The sequence below is a fragment of the Diabrotica undecimpunctata genome, chromosome 10 (assembly GCF_040954645.1).
Source record: "Diabrotica undecimpunctata isolate CICGRU chromosome 10, icDiaUnde3, whole genome shotgun sequence".
Lineage (NCBI taxonomy): Eukaryota > Metazoa > Arthropoda > Insecta > Coleoptera > Chrysomelidae > Diabrotica > Diabrotica undecimpunctata.
The window spans coordinates 1,004,282-1,023,198 of record NC_092812.1 but is presented as its reverse complement, the minus strand read 5'-3'; the positions used below and the strand labels follow the sequence as shown (position 1 = coordinate 1,023,198).

Here is an 18,917-nt window from a genome sequence, read left to right as displayed (position 1 = left end):
GTTGCAAATCAGAATGATGACCTGGAAGCTTCCATTTTCAATGTTAAACTTTTTTAAAAGAATAGATAATACATTCCGGATAAAAAAGTTTGTTTGTGTAAATTTATTGACAAAAAAATTACTATTTGAAGTAGTAAGTACTTTTAATATTACAATATATTGGATGCAAAATGGAGATATTTAATTGAATTCTGTAGATTTTTAATAAAAAATTCATGTGTCCTGCAATACATTACAAAATGAAAATAGGCTAATGGCCTATTTTCTTAGTACATTAATAAAAATTTAAAACAAAATCGAATAATTTTTGCTATTTATAAAAAATTTAAAGAAGTAATACTACTTACCTTTTACAATATTTTTATGTTCTTACGATAAATCATTTTATTTTTTATTTTATTTAAATTACCAAAAATAAATTTATATTTATAAGGAAAGTCGTAAACCAGCAATAATTAAAAGACACTTATAAAAATGCCGCACAATCAACGAATAAATATTAAGTTGATTAGAATCTTCTATACCTACAGTGTTACACTGAAACAACTCTATATTATTGTGGTTGGATAAAAAAAACCGTTTTATTATTACACACCATATATGCTGCAATATTGTATTTTAAAATATTTTTTTTTCAATTTTTTAATATTAAAGTCAATTAAAATATTATAAAATTTGAGAAAACATCAGTAATTCATTATAATTTACTAGTATTTAAAAGTGGTCATATTAAATTGAATTCAATATTACAATGATTGAATTAAATCTAATTTATTATTTTTAATTAATTTAATTAAGGAAATTATTCTTATTTTTTTATTTTATTTTAATCAATTATTATTAAATATTTTTTATAACACAAAATCAGTGTTTATTAAATACAAATGAAAGAAAAAATATTAATAACACTCACTGGCGCACCTAGAATTTTCCGGTGGGGGGTGGGGGGCGGGTTTGATTGGGCACCGAAATTTTTTTATGATGACCTCCATTTTGAGTTGTTAAAATTTGTGACTAACAGTGTCGGAATAATGCCCTGCGGGATTTTAACCCCCCAAAATCCCCCGATTTTAACCCCCCAAAATCCCCCCTCTGTGTGCGCCACTGGGTTTTACCCACAAAATAGTCCTAATATGACTAATACTGCACTATATTGCCCGCTGGTGAGTGTTTTCGGTAGAAATAGTGATCAAAATGGGTTCCTCGCATGAAAACTACTAAAATACACTTTTTTTGTGAAAAAAAGTTTAAAATTTGTCGTCCACACTTAACCGCAATGTACATCAGAGGTCGTAAAATGACACATAAAAACTAAAATAAAAAATAGGGCGTCTCCAAATTCATGATACACCTATGGTGTAGTAGACTTTTTTTTCTAAGAATTAATTGTAGAATCAGAAAATAATTGTCTCCAGTCGACAAAGAAAATTACTATAGGTATAAATAGTTTACGTAATAAAATGAACTTACTGCATATATAGGTCTGGACACTTTCAGTCTCCTTTCGACCTTCTTCATTTCGTTCAATCGTAAAATTTTTTGTGCCGTAATCCGCTTTCTTGCATCATCCTTTGTCATCATTTGTATTAGTTGGCTTAATGGATCAGACATTGCTAAAAATAATAGATAAATATGTCGATATAATATTATCTGGTTATATTTATTTAAATTGTTCTTAACATTTTGGTCGGTCAATCGGAATTAAAGGCAACAAACTGTTGCATCACTTTTATCAACCTCTGATCCTGAATGAATCCAAATTGACAAATATATATCGTCTATATATATATATATATATATATATATATATATATATATATATATATATATATATATATATATATATATATATATGTATATATATATATATATATATATATATATATATATATATATGTATATATATATATATATATATATATATATATATATATATATATATATATTGTTATGTTTCTTCTTTCCCAACCAAAGAAAAATAAATAAAAAGATCCATCGAAATAAAATTTCAAGATATCAATATAGACAAATTGTATATAGTAATTTAAGATAAGATTTAGTGTAGATAAGAATAGAAATTTGTTTGGCAAACGACCGTTTTTTCCGTTGCAAACAAAATTATAAAAAAACCTTTGTTTAGAATTAGAAGACATTTTACCTGAAGTTAATCTCTTCATTGTTTGTAGAGTCGAGTATTAAATGACCATATTCTAATCTTTTGAAATATGTATAAATGATGTATTGAAAAAAACCAATTTTAAAGTAAGCTATTTAGTTTTCTCTGAAACCGAAATTAGGCTTTTCCAATATCATAGTAAACACAATTTAAGCTTTTTGATTGGACGGTCGTTTTTAAATGGGAATTTGGTGAGTCGATCATGAGTGAGGAGAAGTTAGTCATATTTTGGTCATCGAAAGAAACAGTCGTGTGTCTCAAGATAAGGTGTGGTTCGTGAGTTTGGATACCGGCGTAACGAAAAGAAGTGAATAGTTTGAAGGAGATAACAAGTAGATTAAAAGAGGTCCTTGTATCTACCGTGGGCATTTTATAAAGTATATGTGAAAGTATTCTTACGGCATCAAGTTGACAAAAGGAGGTCCTGGTGTCATAAATAAGTAGCGGAGTTTGGAGAAGTGAATCAGGTGTTTTTTGTGTAGTCTGAAGGAGGTTTGCAGAGACGTAAAGAAAGAGCCGAGGTGCCAAAGAGGGGAGATCACATCTTTGAGGAGACTGGACTTTTCTGGGTATGTTCCAACATACAACTCAAGAAGAAAATAAACTGTAAGTGTTTGTACAATTGAATTTTATATCTGTGAAGGATCGTTTCGACATCATGGTCATTAGCATTCAAATTTAAGAACTGAGGTTTTGTTAGGCTAATCAAAAGTTTAAAGTTTTGTGGTTTCTTTTTTCAAGTAAAGAAAATTTTAAGTAAAATTGGTTTATCACGTAATATAAATGTATGTAGCTTTATAATCTTATTATCATAATAATTTGATTTATTTTCTTGTATGCTGATTGATAAGATAACGACAGAATTTAATACTTGTTTTATTCGTTCATATAAAATAAAGAAACGTAAATTTTTGTAATATAATATATTTGTATTATTATCCTTTCTTCTCTATCCCGATAAAAGACAACTAGAAAATCTTTTGAATCCATCGAACACAGGTAATATAAGGATTATTTTACTTTTGATAACAGATAAGTTATAATTTTTTTATTGGCTCAATAAACTAAGTTTGAACTCAAAATAAACAATCATAATAATATATATATATATATATATATATATATATATATATATATATATATATATATATTGATATGATTAGTGTTTAAAGAAAATAATTTATAAGTTATATACTAGATAATATTAGATATAACAAGTATTTGGTTATTTTAAGAAGTTATATACTAGAGAATTTTATAAAAATTATTTATGTGGGGGCATTTTTAAGAAATTAGCATATAATAATTGTAAAAAGTTGTATTTTAGTAATTATGATTTTGTAGATATATTTAAGTGAGCCATGTGACTAGGCAACCAAAAATACTCTTTAAATTGACAGACAGGAATTAATAATTTGCGAATATAAAGTGGGGTTATAAAAATATGTTGTTTCAAAATGTGTAATTTATTAAATTAAAATGTTTAATTTATATAAGTTACTGATTTAAATGTATATTCTGATCTGAAAAGCCTAAATGCCAACAAAATTCTCGATAGATAAGTAAGGAATTCTCTAGATCACCGGAGATGGCTTTGTTTGCGAAATGTATTGTTCCAGAAAATTCTTTAAATATAGATGGAACAAATCGAACATGATTTATTGCCAGATGATTCTAGAACATGAAAAAAGATATAAATACCCGGTGATTTGGATTCAGTGAGTCAATCAGTGATGAGTTATCAGTTACAGTTCAGTCAGATGTCCAGTTTTTAGTATGAAAATTAGTTATGAGGCAGTCGATCAGTGATGAGTTATCAGTTACAGTTCAGTCAGATGTCCAGTTGTAGTCAGAAAGTTTAGTAAGAAAGTCCATTCAGTTAGTCAATCAGTTATGAGGCAGTCAATCAGTTACAATTGTTCAATATAGTGAGTTAAATCAATATTAAGAAACAGTATAAAGAAAATAATATTGAAGATTAAAAATTATGTTATGTATAAATGATGATAATGGAAGAAGTGTTAATTGAATATTAAAATTAAATAATATTTTGGTGATTGGATATTGATATATTGAAAAGAAGAATAAAAATAAATGCTGTTTGCTGGTTTGCTTGGTGGTTTATAAATGCTGGTGAAGAAAAATATCTTAAATTGGTGGAAGCTAATAATTGGAAAAAGTAATTTCACAAAAACAAGGATAACCGAAGCTGAGAAGAAGACATTTGAGTGGTGATTATAATCCATATAGTGGAAAACAGTTCATTTAGGCTTTCAGTGACAGAAAGGTAAAAAATTATGTTAATATAATTTAGTTAGTGTCATAACAGTTTCAATTTTGAAGATAGTTTGTTTAAATTTTACATTGTCTATAGAATTTAATTAGTTTCATAAGAATTTCAATTTAAAGATAGTTTATTTTAAATTTACATTAGCTAGTTTAGATATATATGTGTGTTTCATAGTAGATCTAATAAAGATAATTTAAAAAAGTACTTACAAACTAATTCTTTGAGAACCGCGATAAAAACCCTATATATTATATTATTAAAAATACTCATTGCTCATCATTCAAACAAACAATACATCATAACAATATATATATATATATATATATATATATATATATATTGAAAAAGTTGTATTTTATTAATTTTATTTTTATTTATAATAAATGTTGTAATTTTTAAAATCTGTGGTTCGTTGTTTAATTTAATATATACCTCAGCTAGATCAATTATGTGTTCTAAGCAATCTGTCACTGTGTGACGTCGACTCTGTAGTCTCCTGGTAGAGTTCAAAAAGAAATTAAACCAAAATTTACTTTAGACCTTTGATAAATTAACCCAAATGAAGCACGTTATTTATTAATATTGAACAAATTTAATATAAACAATAAAATTCGTCTGCAACTTGGGTTGCCTTTAAAAATTTACAAAAATAGGAATCGTATAAATCTTAATGTGGTTTAGAGTCGTGACAATAAAAATTTATTACAAAATGTGGAGACTCTATACAAGTACCTAAAAACTAAATAAATATTGCAACTTTATAAAGTGTTTAAATGAACTATAAAGAAAAGAAAATGAACACTTTATTCCGCTGACTTTTAACTTGCATTCAAATATAATCAAAATTTCAAATGATCCCCAAAATTATTATCCAACCTTACTTTAAAACAGTTCTGATTTATTTAAAGAAAACTAACTACTCGCAAAATAATTGGTGAAACTGGAATATCAATCCTCTCTTCGGAAGTTAAGGTACGTACTATTCTATTTTTAATTTAATGATCATTAATATTTTCAATTTTTTTAAGGCCTATCGCAATTATGTTAATTCATGAATTTTAATTTTCTCAATTTAAATGACATTTCTGTACTCCAATAATAATTTATAAGTTAAATTGTTTCTCTTACTCTCTGGAACAAATTCTGGATATCTCTGCTGTGGAAACTGTGGAAAAACTAAAATTCTCTTTAGACGAGTTAAAAAAAACACTCCCGACCTATTCTACAATTTCAGGACTCTTCTTTCAAAATTTCTTGTCGGCCTCCCAAAATCTATCATCCGTTGCTAACCGCAACCAACGTTCTTTTCTTTTTTTCTTCTATTTTTTTTAAACCATAAAACTGTCCTGTTCTGACACATTTGTCAATCCACATTAATTTCTCATAATCACTTTAATCACATCTAATTTGGGAATTTATAAAAAAAAATGTTCAGATATAAAACTTATTCTATTACAATGCTAATACAATTTATTTTCATCTCCACATCATTGTAATTTCTTATTTAACAAAACCCCTATTAATTTAGCTCCCACAGACTTGCTTGACAGTTTATTTTCTGACGTTTTTTTAAAATTTCTATGTTTAAATATTTTTTAAGAATTCTTCTTTTTTTGTTCTTTTTAAGGTTTAGACGATTCACCTATACACTAGGCAACTATACTATTCAGAAATTATTAACACCATACCAGGTAAGTCAAAATTAATTTATTTAACAATTTACTAATCTTTTTCTCTCTTTTATTTCAGAGTCGAACCCACATTGTGATGGCTTCATGAAATTCATGAACAACAAACTCATATAAAAATCCATTTAAGTTGTATCCTTTTTAACATATTGAAATCATTTCAACTTCCCCACAATTTGGATTTTGTTCAGTGCTAACTATCAGCACTTACTAAATCTAAATTCTTACCGGTAAACTTAAATATTTTATTAATATTAACATAACAATAAACTGACTTTTATTAATAAGCATATCTCTTGAATATTTTTTTTTTATAATTTACTCTATGACAAATACAGAATTCTCCAAACAAAATCTACAAATCTTTCACTAATTATACCAACTTCAGAATCAAATTTCCAAGTACTTTCCCAATTTCTTTACTTCTTTTCCTGTACTATTTATTTCTTGTACTATTTTCGTAGAAATTCTTATAATTGTTCCCCTATATACTATTTCATATACTATTTCAGTATCTTTATTCATTGCCGCATTATTATTTATTCTTTTTATATCCGCATATAATATTCATTTCATCATCTCTACATATAACTCTCTATATTTCATATTTCAATATTTCTTATAATTTTATTTTTCATCTTATTTCCGCATATACTATTTATCATTATAATATTCCCTATTTCCCAATTTCTACAAAATATCGATTTGTCCATAGTACTTTGCTCATTTATTTATACTTGTAACTCCTATAAATCTACTTGAAAATAAATCAACCTTTTTTGTTTATATAAATTCATCATTATTCTGTACATCTGTTCCTAATAAATTATTTAATTATCAAATTTATCTCAAGATATGCTTATTTATTAATTATCCTTCTATTTACAAAACTTATATCTTATAATACCAAATTCGTGTCATAATATTGTCCTTATTTAAATTATTTACAATGTTTTTGTTGATTAGAGTTACTTCTGAACCTGTATCTAATAATAACTTGTATACTGAATCTTGTATGTACCCTTCAATAAACTTTAAAGTATTAGTGTTATTATTTTTATTTAATTCCCCAGTATCTCTAATAAACTCCCTTGGATGTTCATACTTTGATAAGTAGACAATATTATGCACATAGGATCGGTCTAAACAAATTTCTCCCTTCTGCATCAACACTTGCTTCCCCCCTATTCTCCTCTGTTCTAACTACATTCACCTGTCTTCTCTCCTCATTTTCCCCCCTATTATATCTTGGATTCCCTTCTCTGTAAACTTCCCTATTTCTCGTCTCCTGTTAATAATTTCCCTGGTTCTGTCTCCAATTATTGCCTCTGTCATTTCCTTGTCTCCAGTTATTCCCTCTATCATTGTTTGGATTCCCTTGTCTATGTTCCCAGTTATATCTTCCGATATCTCTCCTGACATTGTTCATATTCTCTCCCCTATTTGTAAAATCCCTGCTTCTATTTTGTCTCTCAAATTCTCTTTTTCTATAATTATTCCCTCGATTCACATATCCCTGTCTATTTGCTGTGTTATTCCTATATGTCCCTTGCTCTTGTCCATTTCGATTCTGCGTCCCTACACTTCTCTCAATCCTCTGAAGATATCCTGTCAGACTTTCCATCGTCTTTATATTGTGGAGAGTTATTGTTTCCGCCATGTTATGGTTATATTGCCTGGCGATGTATAGGACAATCTCCTCTTCTCGCATAGCCGGTTCTAAGTATTGTGCTGTCTGGAATAACTGCATTGCGTACAGATTGTAGTTGGTACTTTTTTCATAATTAAATTTCCCAAAATACAACCGCTCCCTGAAACTAGCCTGTTGGTTTTCTCCCCAAAAATAGTTAATAAACTTGGCCTCAAATTCCTGCACATTATTTATGGAATTTTCATTATTGCAAAACCATAATAATGGCATGCCCACTAACATGTTTCGAATATTCAATTTCATTTCTATCGGATCCCTTACATTCTTTACCTTATTTTTGATGATATCTACAAATATTCTAGGATGAAAGTGATTCAGGTTTCCGTCAAACTTAATTCCCCCATCATTATAACTCGGCATCACAGTACTCACTCCCCTTGTTTGTCCTAGATTTGATTCCAAACGCTGAATCTCCTCACTTGCATTTTTAAATTTCTCTTTCAATTCCTCAACTTGTCCCTGTAATACTCTATCTCCCTTTTCCGCCTGATTTGCATGCCTACCAATTTCCAGTTCCAAATTCTGCAATCCCATCTTTATATTGTTTTTACTAATGGTAAGTTTTTCCTCATGATCCTGAGTTTGCCTTTTAACACTTTCTACCTCCCTAACAATCTCTTTATTCTGCTTATTAACTTCTTTGTTTATTTCCCTTGGTAAATTCTCTTGAATGGATGTTCCCAACTCTACAAATCTGCTCCCAATTTCCTGTCCTATTTCCGCTCTAATTATGGCCTTTTCTCTAGATATCTCCTCCTGTACATTCCTCTTAAAATCCTCACTTTCTCCTCTAACCTGTTCTACTTTCTCTTCTAAACCTTGGGTAATGTGTAGCATCTCTTCCCTGACTATCTTCACTTCTTCTTTGATTTCTTCCCTCATTTTAATTAACTCTCCCCTAAGTTCTCCTTTAATATTATTTTCCATTTTGTTCATATCCCCCCTAATATTGTTAATATTACTATCCATTTTGTGCATATCCCCCCTAATATTATGATCCATCTGTTGTAGCATCCGCATTATTTGCCTCATATCCATCTGTGTCATCCCTGACTCTCCAACATCTCCTTCCCTGCGTCTCTCCTCCTGCACTCTACTTTCATCCTCACTTTCATTACGTCTATCTCTCACTGTCTCATCCAACTCCTCTCTCAAACTATCTGTTAGACTTCCCTCTCTATCACCTTGTCCTGCTTCTTGTATGCATTGCTCTAAATATACTACAACTTCTCCTGACCTTCCTCTGCTTTCTTCATCTACCTGTATATCCTGTTCCTGTTCTAATACCTGTTCTCCTTTACTCTCTTTCGGTACGACTTCTTTTCCATTTCTTAAAGTCATTCGGTCTGCCATTTTATCCTAATATCTATTTATTCTCAAATTTAACTTTAACTGCCCCAGAATCTCTGCAACACTAATCACACCAATTTATTTTTACTCTAATCTGTGTAATATTAATAAATCTGCTTAAAAACACCCTTATTTCTGTTTTCCGAGAGGCCCCACGTTGTTAGCGTCAATTGAAAACGTTGTATTCTATTAATTTTATTTTTATTTATAGTAAATGTTGTAATTTTTAAAATCTGTGGTTCGTTGTTTAATTTAATATATACCTCAGCTAGCTCAATTATGTGTTCTAAGCAATCTGTCACTGTGTGACGTCGACTCTGTAGTCTCCTGGTAGAGTTCAAAAAGAAATTAAACCAAAATTTACTTTAGACCTTTGATAAATTAACCCAAATGAAGCACGTTATTTATTAATATTGAACAAATTTAATATAAACAATAAAATTCGTCTGCAACTTGGGTTGCCTTTAAAAATTTACAAAAATAGGAATCGTATAAATCTTAATGTGGTTTAGAGTCGTGACAATAAAAATTTATTACAAAATGTGGAGACTCTATACAAGTACCTAAAAACTAAATAAATATTGCAACTTTATAAAGTGTTTAAATGAACTATAAAGAAAAGAAAATGAACACTTTATTCCGCTGACTTTTAACTTGCATTCAAATATAATCAAAATTTCAAATGATCCCCAAAATTATTATCCAACCTTACTTTAAAACAGTTCTGATTTATTTAAAGAAAACTAACTACTCGCAAAATAATTGGTGAAACTGGAATATCAATCCTCTCTTCGGAAGTTAAGTTACGTACTATTCTATTTTTAATTTAATGATCATTAATATTTTCAATTTTTTTAAGGCCTATCGCAATTATGTTAATTCATGAATTTTAATTTTCTCAATTTAAATGACATTTCTGTACTCCAATAATAATTTATAAGTTAAATTGTTTCTCTTACTCTCTGGAACAAATTCTGGATATCTCTGCTGTGGAAACTGTGGAAAAACTAAAATTCTCTTTAGACGAGTTAAAAAAAACACTCCCGACCTATTCCACAATTTCAGGACTCTCCTTTCAAAATTTCTTGTCGGCCTCCCAAAATCTATCATCCGTTGCTAACCGCAACCAACGTTCTTTTCTTTTTTTCTTCTATTTTTTTTAAACCATAAAACTGTCCTGTTCTGACACATTTGTCAATCCACATTAATTTCTCATAATCACTTTAATCACATCTAATTTGGGAATTTATAAAAAAAAATGTTCAGATATAAAACTTATTCTATTACAATGCTAATACAATTTATTATTTTCATCTCCACATCATTGTAATTTCTTATTTAACAAAACCCCTATTAATTTAGCTCCCACAGACTTGCTTGACAGTTTATTTTCTGACGTTTTTTTAAAATTTCTATGTTTAAATATTTTTTAAGAATTCTTCTTTTTTTGTTCTTTTTAAGGTTTAGACGATTCACCTATACACTAGGCAACTATACTATTCAGAAATTATTAACACCATACCAGGTAAGTCAAAATTAATTTATTTAACAATTTACTAATCTTTTTCTCTCTTTTATTTCAGAGTCGAACCCACATTGTGATGGCTTCATGAAATTCATGAACAACAAACTCATATAAAAATCCATTTAAGTTGTATCCTTTTTAACATATTGAAATCATTTCAATATATATATATATATATATATATATATATATATATATATATATATATATATATATATATATATATATTACATCAATGTTATTCCGGGTTTGACTCCGCGTTAAATGTTGTTGGTTTTGATAAAAACCATTTTGACGACGTTTCGGCAAGATCTCACTTGCCATTTTCAAGTCTCTCTGGATGGTCTGCTTCTTGTCGATGTTCGAGTGGAAGTCGAACTTCCACTCGAACTTCCACTCGAACTTCCACTCGAACATCGACAAGAAGCAGACCATCCAGAGAGACTTGAAAATGGCAAGTGAGATCTTGCCGAAACGTCGTCAAAATGGTTTTTATCAAAACCAACAACATTTAACGCGGAGTCAAACCCGGAATAACATTGATGTAACATACAGCTCCCGCGGAAATATCAAAACTAACATATATATATATATATATATATATATATATATATATATATATATATATATCGTATATATATATATATATATATATATATATATATATATATATATATATATATATATATATATATATATATATATATAGTCCCTTCGCCGAAAAAAACCAGCCTGAATTCCCGTTATGCGAGACAATTCTTGTCAACACCGCCAACAAACGGTCTTCTTCTAAGGGATTCCGACACTAACGGAGTTTTATATTTAAAGAGGAATTTTGTTGGGAAGAGAACAGTTTTTGCTGATGATTCGCGCCGCGTTTTAAATTGTAACGCACGAATTATAATAAATTGTGTAATTAAGATAAATTAGTAATAAAGACTAATAAATTTGTGAGTGTTATAAATAGAACCTTTAATAAATAAATAATAAATAAATTAGAATTAATAAAAATATATCAAGTGGTGTCAGAAGTGAATATTTTTAAATTGTGAAAATGACGACGATTTATGAGCTCACAGTGACGAATTTAAGAAGACATCTCGAGGACAGAAAATTAGCTTCTACCTGAAACAAAAGGCTGAGTAAGTCCAACGACTAAAGAACGCTTTGCTAGAAGAAGGGTTGGACCCAAAGACTTATATATTTGAAGATGCTGCCATCTCGTCGATTTTGAAAGTTTCTTCTGATGTAGCCAAAGTCTTCGGCGACATCGCATCATTAGAGAACAAAGTTTCTGGCGACATAGCATCATTAGAGAACAAAGTTTCTGGCGGGATTTCGAAAGTTTCTTCTGATGTAGCCAAAGTTTCTGGTGACATCGCATCTTAGAGAACAAAATTTCAGGCGACGTCGTTTCTTTAGAAAACAAAGTTTCTAACGAGATTTCTTCTCTGGAAAACAAAGTTTCTGCTAACATCTCTTCGGAAATCTCTAAAGTCACTTCTGAAATGTCTGCCCTAGACGATAGAATATCTTCGTTAAAAAACCAAGTTGCTGCCGATATGTTGGCCTTCGAAGAAAAGATGAAAGAGATGGAAAGGAAGATGAAAGAAACAGGGACAGCAGAGAGAGGAAACAATCTGATTAAAGTAGAGAAAAAAAATGACGAGACGAAATGTAAGTTGGAAATACGGCCGAAATTGGAAGGAAGTGGAGGTTCTGTTCATGTGAAAGTCCCAACTTTCGACGGAAAATCGTCATGAAACAACTACATGAAACAGTTCGAATCAGCTGCAAGAGCGAACGGATGGTCTGAAAAAGAAAAGGCTGTAAACCTGACTATCGCTCTTCGAGGAGATGCCTTAGATGTGGGTCGGCCTTAGGGGGCAGCTTCGACCCGGAACTTTTCCAAAGCCCCTTTCATACTAATAGCTTCTTTAAAATTTCGTGAAGATAGTGTATATGTAGATGGAGAAATAAATAGTAAAAGACATACGTTGTTGGTGGATACCGGAGCGACCAGAACCATTATACGCCCTACAGTTATAAACAGCCGTAAGAAACTGTTACCAACGAGGTTGCGACTTCGGACCGCTACAGGTGAAAATGCCAACATTCATGGAGAAATCCAGGTACAACTGTGAATTGGAGCAGAAAAGTTCGTCTATACTGTTATAGTTGCTGACATCGAAGAGGATGTTTTATTAGGAATGGACGTAATGAATATACATGGATTCCAATTGGATTTTAAGAATAAGGTAATCAAAGTTGGCAACGAGGAGGTATTTCTTCATCCACATAATGACAACACTGTGCAAGCAGCCATTAAGGAAGATACAGTCGTGACTGCGAGAAGAGAAACAATCATAGTAGCGCGACTACAGGAAGTTGTAGACGAAGGGACACCTGTTATGATGGAGCCTTGGAACCACAACGATCAGGTTGGCCGTGGAATCATAATTGGAAAGAAATTGGTGACTTCGGCTAAAGAAATTCCTGTGAGACTTATCAATGTCAACGACTACCCAGTGACCATCAAGAAAGAGACAAAAGTAGGAACTTGTATACCTGTGACATCCATAATCCGTCAGGCGACAACATCTGATAATTCCAACGACAAATTCGACCAATTGGTTGCAGTTGCAGGACAGTCTCTAAATCAGATGGAGAAAAGGAAATTAAGGGAATTTCTTCGGCACCATCGTGATATTTTCGTACCGAAAGGAGGAAAGACGGGAAGAACTACCGTTGTTAAGCATAAAATTGAAACTGGTAATGCTAAGCCAATTCGTCAAACTACTCGACGATTACCACAGGCGAAAAGAGAGGAAGCTGAAACAATTGTTCAGGAAATGAAGAAAGACGGGGTGATAGAACCTTCTACGAGCCCATGGGTCTCTCCGGTGGTCCTGGTTAAGAAGAAAGACGGAACGACGAGGTTATGTGTGGATTACCGTTTGCTGAACAACGTTACCAAGAAAGATAGTTATACTCTGCTTAGGATCGACGATACATTGGACACATTGGCTGAAAGTAAATTGTTTTCTACTTTGGATTTGAAGTCTGGATACTGGCAGGTAGAAATGGACCCAGTAGATAAAGAGAAGACAGCCTTTACCACAGGATCTAGATTGTGGCAATTCAACGTTATGCCATTTGGACTCTGTAATGCTTCTGCGACATTTGAGAGGCTTATGGAAAATGTGTTGAGAGGGTTATCTTGGAAAATATGCCTGGTTTATCTAGATGTCATAATCGTCACTTGAAGAATTTAGAAAACGTTTTAAATCTATTTAAAGCTGCTCAATTGATGATAAACCCCAAGAAGTGCCAGCTATTTCAAGGTAAAGTCAATTATTTGGGTCATATAGTCAGTAAAGAAGCAGTGGCCGTGGATAAGGGAAAAATTGATTCCATTAAGGAATGGCCAGTACCAACGGACAAACATCAAGTGAGAAGTTTTCTTGGACTATATACTTACTACCGAAGGTTTATTAAGAAGTTTGCAGATATCGCTAAGCCATTAACGCGACTCACAGAGAAAGCAAGAGATTACCGCTGGGATACAGACTGCCAAAATGCCTTTGAGACTTTGAAAAAGCATTTAATAACAGCACCAATTTTAGGATATCCACTGCCAGAAGGAGAGTTCATCTTAGATACAGATGCAAGTAATGTGGGAATTGGAGGAGTGCTGTCTCAGATTCAAGGAGGACAGGAACGAATCCTCGGATATTTTAGTAAAATTCTTTCAAAACCTGAGAGGAATTATTGCGTCACGAGAAGAGAACTTCTAGTAGTAGTTAAATTAGTAGAGCACTTCTATCAATACCTCTATGGCAGAAAGTGTCTAATCCGCACCGACCATGACGCCCTTAAGTGGTTGATGCAGTTTAAGAATCAAGAGGGTCAGATAGCCAGATAGATCGAACGACTCCAAGAATACGATTTTAAGATTGAGCACCGGGCCGGAATTAGCCACAGAAACGCTGATTCTCTTTCCAGAAGGCCATGTCCAGCAGAGTGTTCCCACTGCAACAAAACGGAATCCAAGGAAGCAGCAGTGCTAAGAACAACGATGGTCAACGACGACTGGACGCCTACCAAGATAAAGGAAGAACAAGAGAGAGATCCAGTTGTCCAGAAAATTCGAAAATGGAAAGATCAAAACCGTCGACCACCTTGGCAAGAAATATCAAACCTATGCTTAGTAGTTAAGACGTATTGGGCCCAGTGGGACTTATTTATCATGGAAGATAGCTTGCTCAAACGAGTCCTGGAAAATGATGACGGTTCAGAGAAGAGAAGACAGTTGGTGATCCCAAAGAGCAGAATAGCCGAAGTACTTCGTCAGTTACACGACAGTCCATCGAGAGGGCATTTTGTTGTGAAGAAAACCCTTCAGCGAATTCGGGAACGGTTTTATTGGATGAACAGTTCCGACAACGTAAAAGACTGGTTTAAGAAATGTTCTATTTGTGCTACAAGTAACTGGCCTTACCGAAAAAGGAGAGCTCCTATGAGACAATATAATGTTGGAAGCCCGTTTGAAAGAATAGCTTTGGACATCGCTGGGCCATTTCCAGAAAGTGAAAATGGAGGCAAGTACATGTTGGTAGTAATGGACTACTTCACTAAGTGGGTCGAGATTTACGCACTTCCAGACCAGAAGGCCGCCACCGTTGCAGATAAGTTGATCCAAGAACATATCAGCCAATTTGAAGTGCCTTTGGAGATCCATAGTGACCAAGGCAGGAACTTCGAAAGCGATCTATTCCAAGGAATATGTGATAGACTAGGCATGAAGAAAATAAGAACTACCGCGTATCATCCGCAATCGGATGGTATAGTAGAACCAATGAATAGGACAGTTGGCAAGTATTTGACAAAGATGGTGTCCGATCATCAGCGAGACTGGGACCAGTATCTTCCGTTCTTCACAATGGCCTACAGATCTGCTGTTAACGAATCAACAGGTCAGACACCAGCCAAAGTCCTATTCGGACGAGAAATGCGACTGCCTTGTGATCTAGAGTTTGGGTGTCGACCTGAAGAAGATGTAGCAGGTGAAGATTATGTGATCGAATTACGAAGAACAATGGACGATGTACATGAGTTGGTCCGTTTCCGTATTCAGATTGCTAGCGACCGAATGAAGAAACGGTACGATACACTAGCCGAAAAGGGTTGCTTTAAGTAAAACCACAAAGTCTGGCTCTAAATCCCAAGAAGCGAAAAGGTTGTTCTCCCAAATTGCAGCAGTTTTGGGAAGGCCCATACGTAATTATGGAGAAGATCAACGATGTCATCTACCGAATAAGCAAGATTCCGAGGGGAAAGCCGATGATAGTACACCATAACCGGCTGGTGTCTTTCGAAGGTGACCACGACGTAGATGAAGAAGTGGAAGTAAACCAAGTCCAAGATGTGTCTGACCTCACGTTTGAGGAATTCATGGGTGCCTATGGAGGTACCGGTAAAGCAAGACATGGTGTTACCACTGAAGAAAAGCAAGATATACTCGCGCTCCCCGATGGCTACTCGCTGGTCCTTACCATCCCGGCCAGTATCAAAGACGCACCAGGGTTGGCATCCGTCTTTCGAAGGAAGTTCGGTCGAGTTGCAAAACTTCAATGCCAAGTACCAGCTTCTGGGAAAGCCTTGAAACTCCAAGAAGCATCACGTTACCTTTTCTACCTGGTAACAAAAGACACTGCCCGTGACCAACCTACCTACCGAGATGTATGGGAAGTCTTACTTCAATTGAGAGAGCACGTACTAGAGCCCGACTTGCAAAAGTTAGCCATGCCAAAGTTAGAGTGCCGCCAATTAGATTGGAGGGTTATCCGAAGTATGGTGAAGGCGATCTTTAAAGACACCCAAGTCCAGGTGTTAGTCTGTTGCAATCCGCATAGTTACTGATGAGGAGAGAAAACCGTCCCTTGTCATTTTTATACAACTGGAAGTTGTAAAAGAGGGTCCAGTTGCCCGTACCAGCATACTGTTCCAGTTCCAGTCCCGACAAGGTTCCAGGAGAAACCATCTTTTAAGAGGGGGGCAATGTTACGATAATAAATATCAAAACTATAAAGTTATTCGAGTTCCCGTTATTCGAGGCAATTCTTGTCAACACCGCCAACAACCGGTCTTCTTCTAAGGGATTCCGAAACTAACGGAGTTTTATATTTAAAGAGGAATTTTGTTGGGAAAAGAACAGTTTTTGCTGAAGATTCGAGCCGCGTTTTAAATTGTAACGCACGAATTTTAATAAATTGTGTAATTAAGATAAATTAGTAATAAAGACTTTAATAAATTTGTGAGTGTTATAAATAGAACCTTTAATAAATAAATAAATAAATTAGAATTAATAAAAATATAACACTGTACTTTACTGCTGGCAAACTTACTGATTTAGTCTATCACTAAATTAGAGGAAATGCATACACATAACCAACTATATTTGAAACACCGCAAATAATTAAGACATTAATAATAAGACTACAAATTGAGCATAGCAGGTTAGGGCATGGATACTTGATGGCGTCTGCGGTTCCACATTTACACTAACACTGCAACTATCCTCAGTGTCAAACATATTGTTTTAAACTGTCTGTGAGTAAGAGGGTTTTCAGACGAGGATACTGTATGCGAGATACTGTATGCGAGATACTGTATGCGAGATACAGAATTTTCGATGGCTACTGTATCGGATTCACGGGCATGCTCGTCAGTATGAAAATAGTAGCAGTGCAGTGCGGTTATATTTTTGGATTATGGATGTAGAAGAGTATGTTATGCTGTGGTACATATTAAATAAAAAGAAAAAGAAACTGAAAAGACGACGTAATTTGTGGGTTCATCCTATTGTAGAATTAAGAGAAACCAAGGTAACGTATAATTTGCTGTATCAAGATTTATTGCAAGATCCATCGAAGTTTTTTAATTATTTTCGAATGTCTGTGAAGTCGTTTGAAGAACTTCATAAAATTTTAGAAATTCAATTGAGTAAAAAAGACACAACTATGCGTAAAAGTATTTCGTCAAAAAACGGCTTTCTATGACTTTAAGTTAAAATTAAAGTCTATGACTTAAATTTAAAATAAATCTATGTACTTATCTCCAATTTGTAAATTGTTTACCTCGCCCTAAAAAAAATGACCGTATTCCTTTCACAATAATGTAGTTTTATATTCATTAAATAATCAAAATTTCAATTAGCAAACTTTTAAAACTAAACTATATACGTATGAAACAAAATACCTATGTATTTATAATAAAAACATATTCATTTCTTACCATATTCATTTTGCTGTACTGCAGTCATGGCCTCAAAATTGTCGCACATTTGCTTAGAAATTTGGACCCAGCACTGCTGCTTTTTATTTCTATTGCAGTAATGTGGCGATGCTGTATTCCATAGACAGGGATTTGATTGTACCAAACAAATAAATTTGTCACTATCAAATACAGTACGCTCCATTATTTAACTATATTCAGAAAAGACCGTCTTTCTTTCGTTGCTCATTCACAATTATTCGACAGAAAATCGCGCGTCTATGGAATGTGGTGCAAAAGTATTCGTGTCTGAAAGCGTTCATTTAACGTAATGTTTCTTCTGTATCTGGGATACGCATTCAGTCGTCGGCGACAGGAAAGTCCGAGATACTGAATTCGGTATCTCGCATACTGTATCTCTCGCGCGTCTCGTGTGAAAAGCTCCATTTGAGTCTATGTAATATCTGCGTCTCGGATACGCGTATCTCGGATACAGTATCTTCGTCTGAAAGGGGGCTAAGGATACACAGAAATTTTAGAAATTCAAATTAAACTCATTTTAAATAATCATGCCAAAACGGACTGTTTCTAACCGTTTGTCAGGAATCCAAGTCAAATATTTAAAACCAAAAAAGCAAGTAGACCCAGTTCACATTTCAAAGTTTTTGCTTCTTCTTCTTCCTCAGCTTTTTCCTTTTCAGAGACGCTGTTCCTTACTCTTCTTTGATACTCATTTCTATCCATCGTATCTTCTTTACCTAAACTTTTCTTTGTCAAGTCCTCTGCCACAAAGTCCTTCCGTCTTCTCCTCGGTTTTCCTCTACCTCTCCTTCGATTAACTTTTAACAATTCTATCCTTCATCTCACATAGATTTAATTTCTACATCTGACGTGACCAAAGC

The 18,917-nt window shown here is 33.0% G+C and overlaps 1 protein-coding gene across 1 annotated transcript in view; it reads right to left on the bottom strand.

Annotated features, from left to right (window-relative positions):
* Positions 1 to 18,917, bottom strand: part of LOC140452242 (probable protein kinase DDB_G0291842) — a 226,387-nt gene that overhangs the window by 83,429 nt on the left and 124,041 nt on the right. The window contains exon 5 of the mRNA XM_072546379.1: positions 1,471 to 1,613. Within this exon, the coding sequence (XP_072402480.1) occupies positions 1,471 to 1,613 (143 nt within the window). The remainder of the gene's footprint in view (positions 1 to 1,470; positions 1,614 to 18,917) is intronic.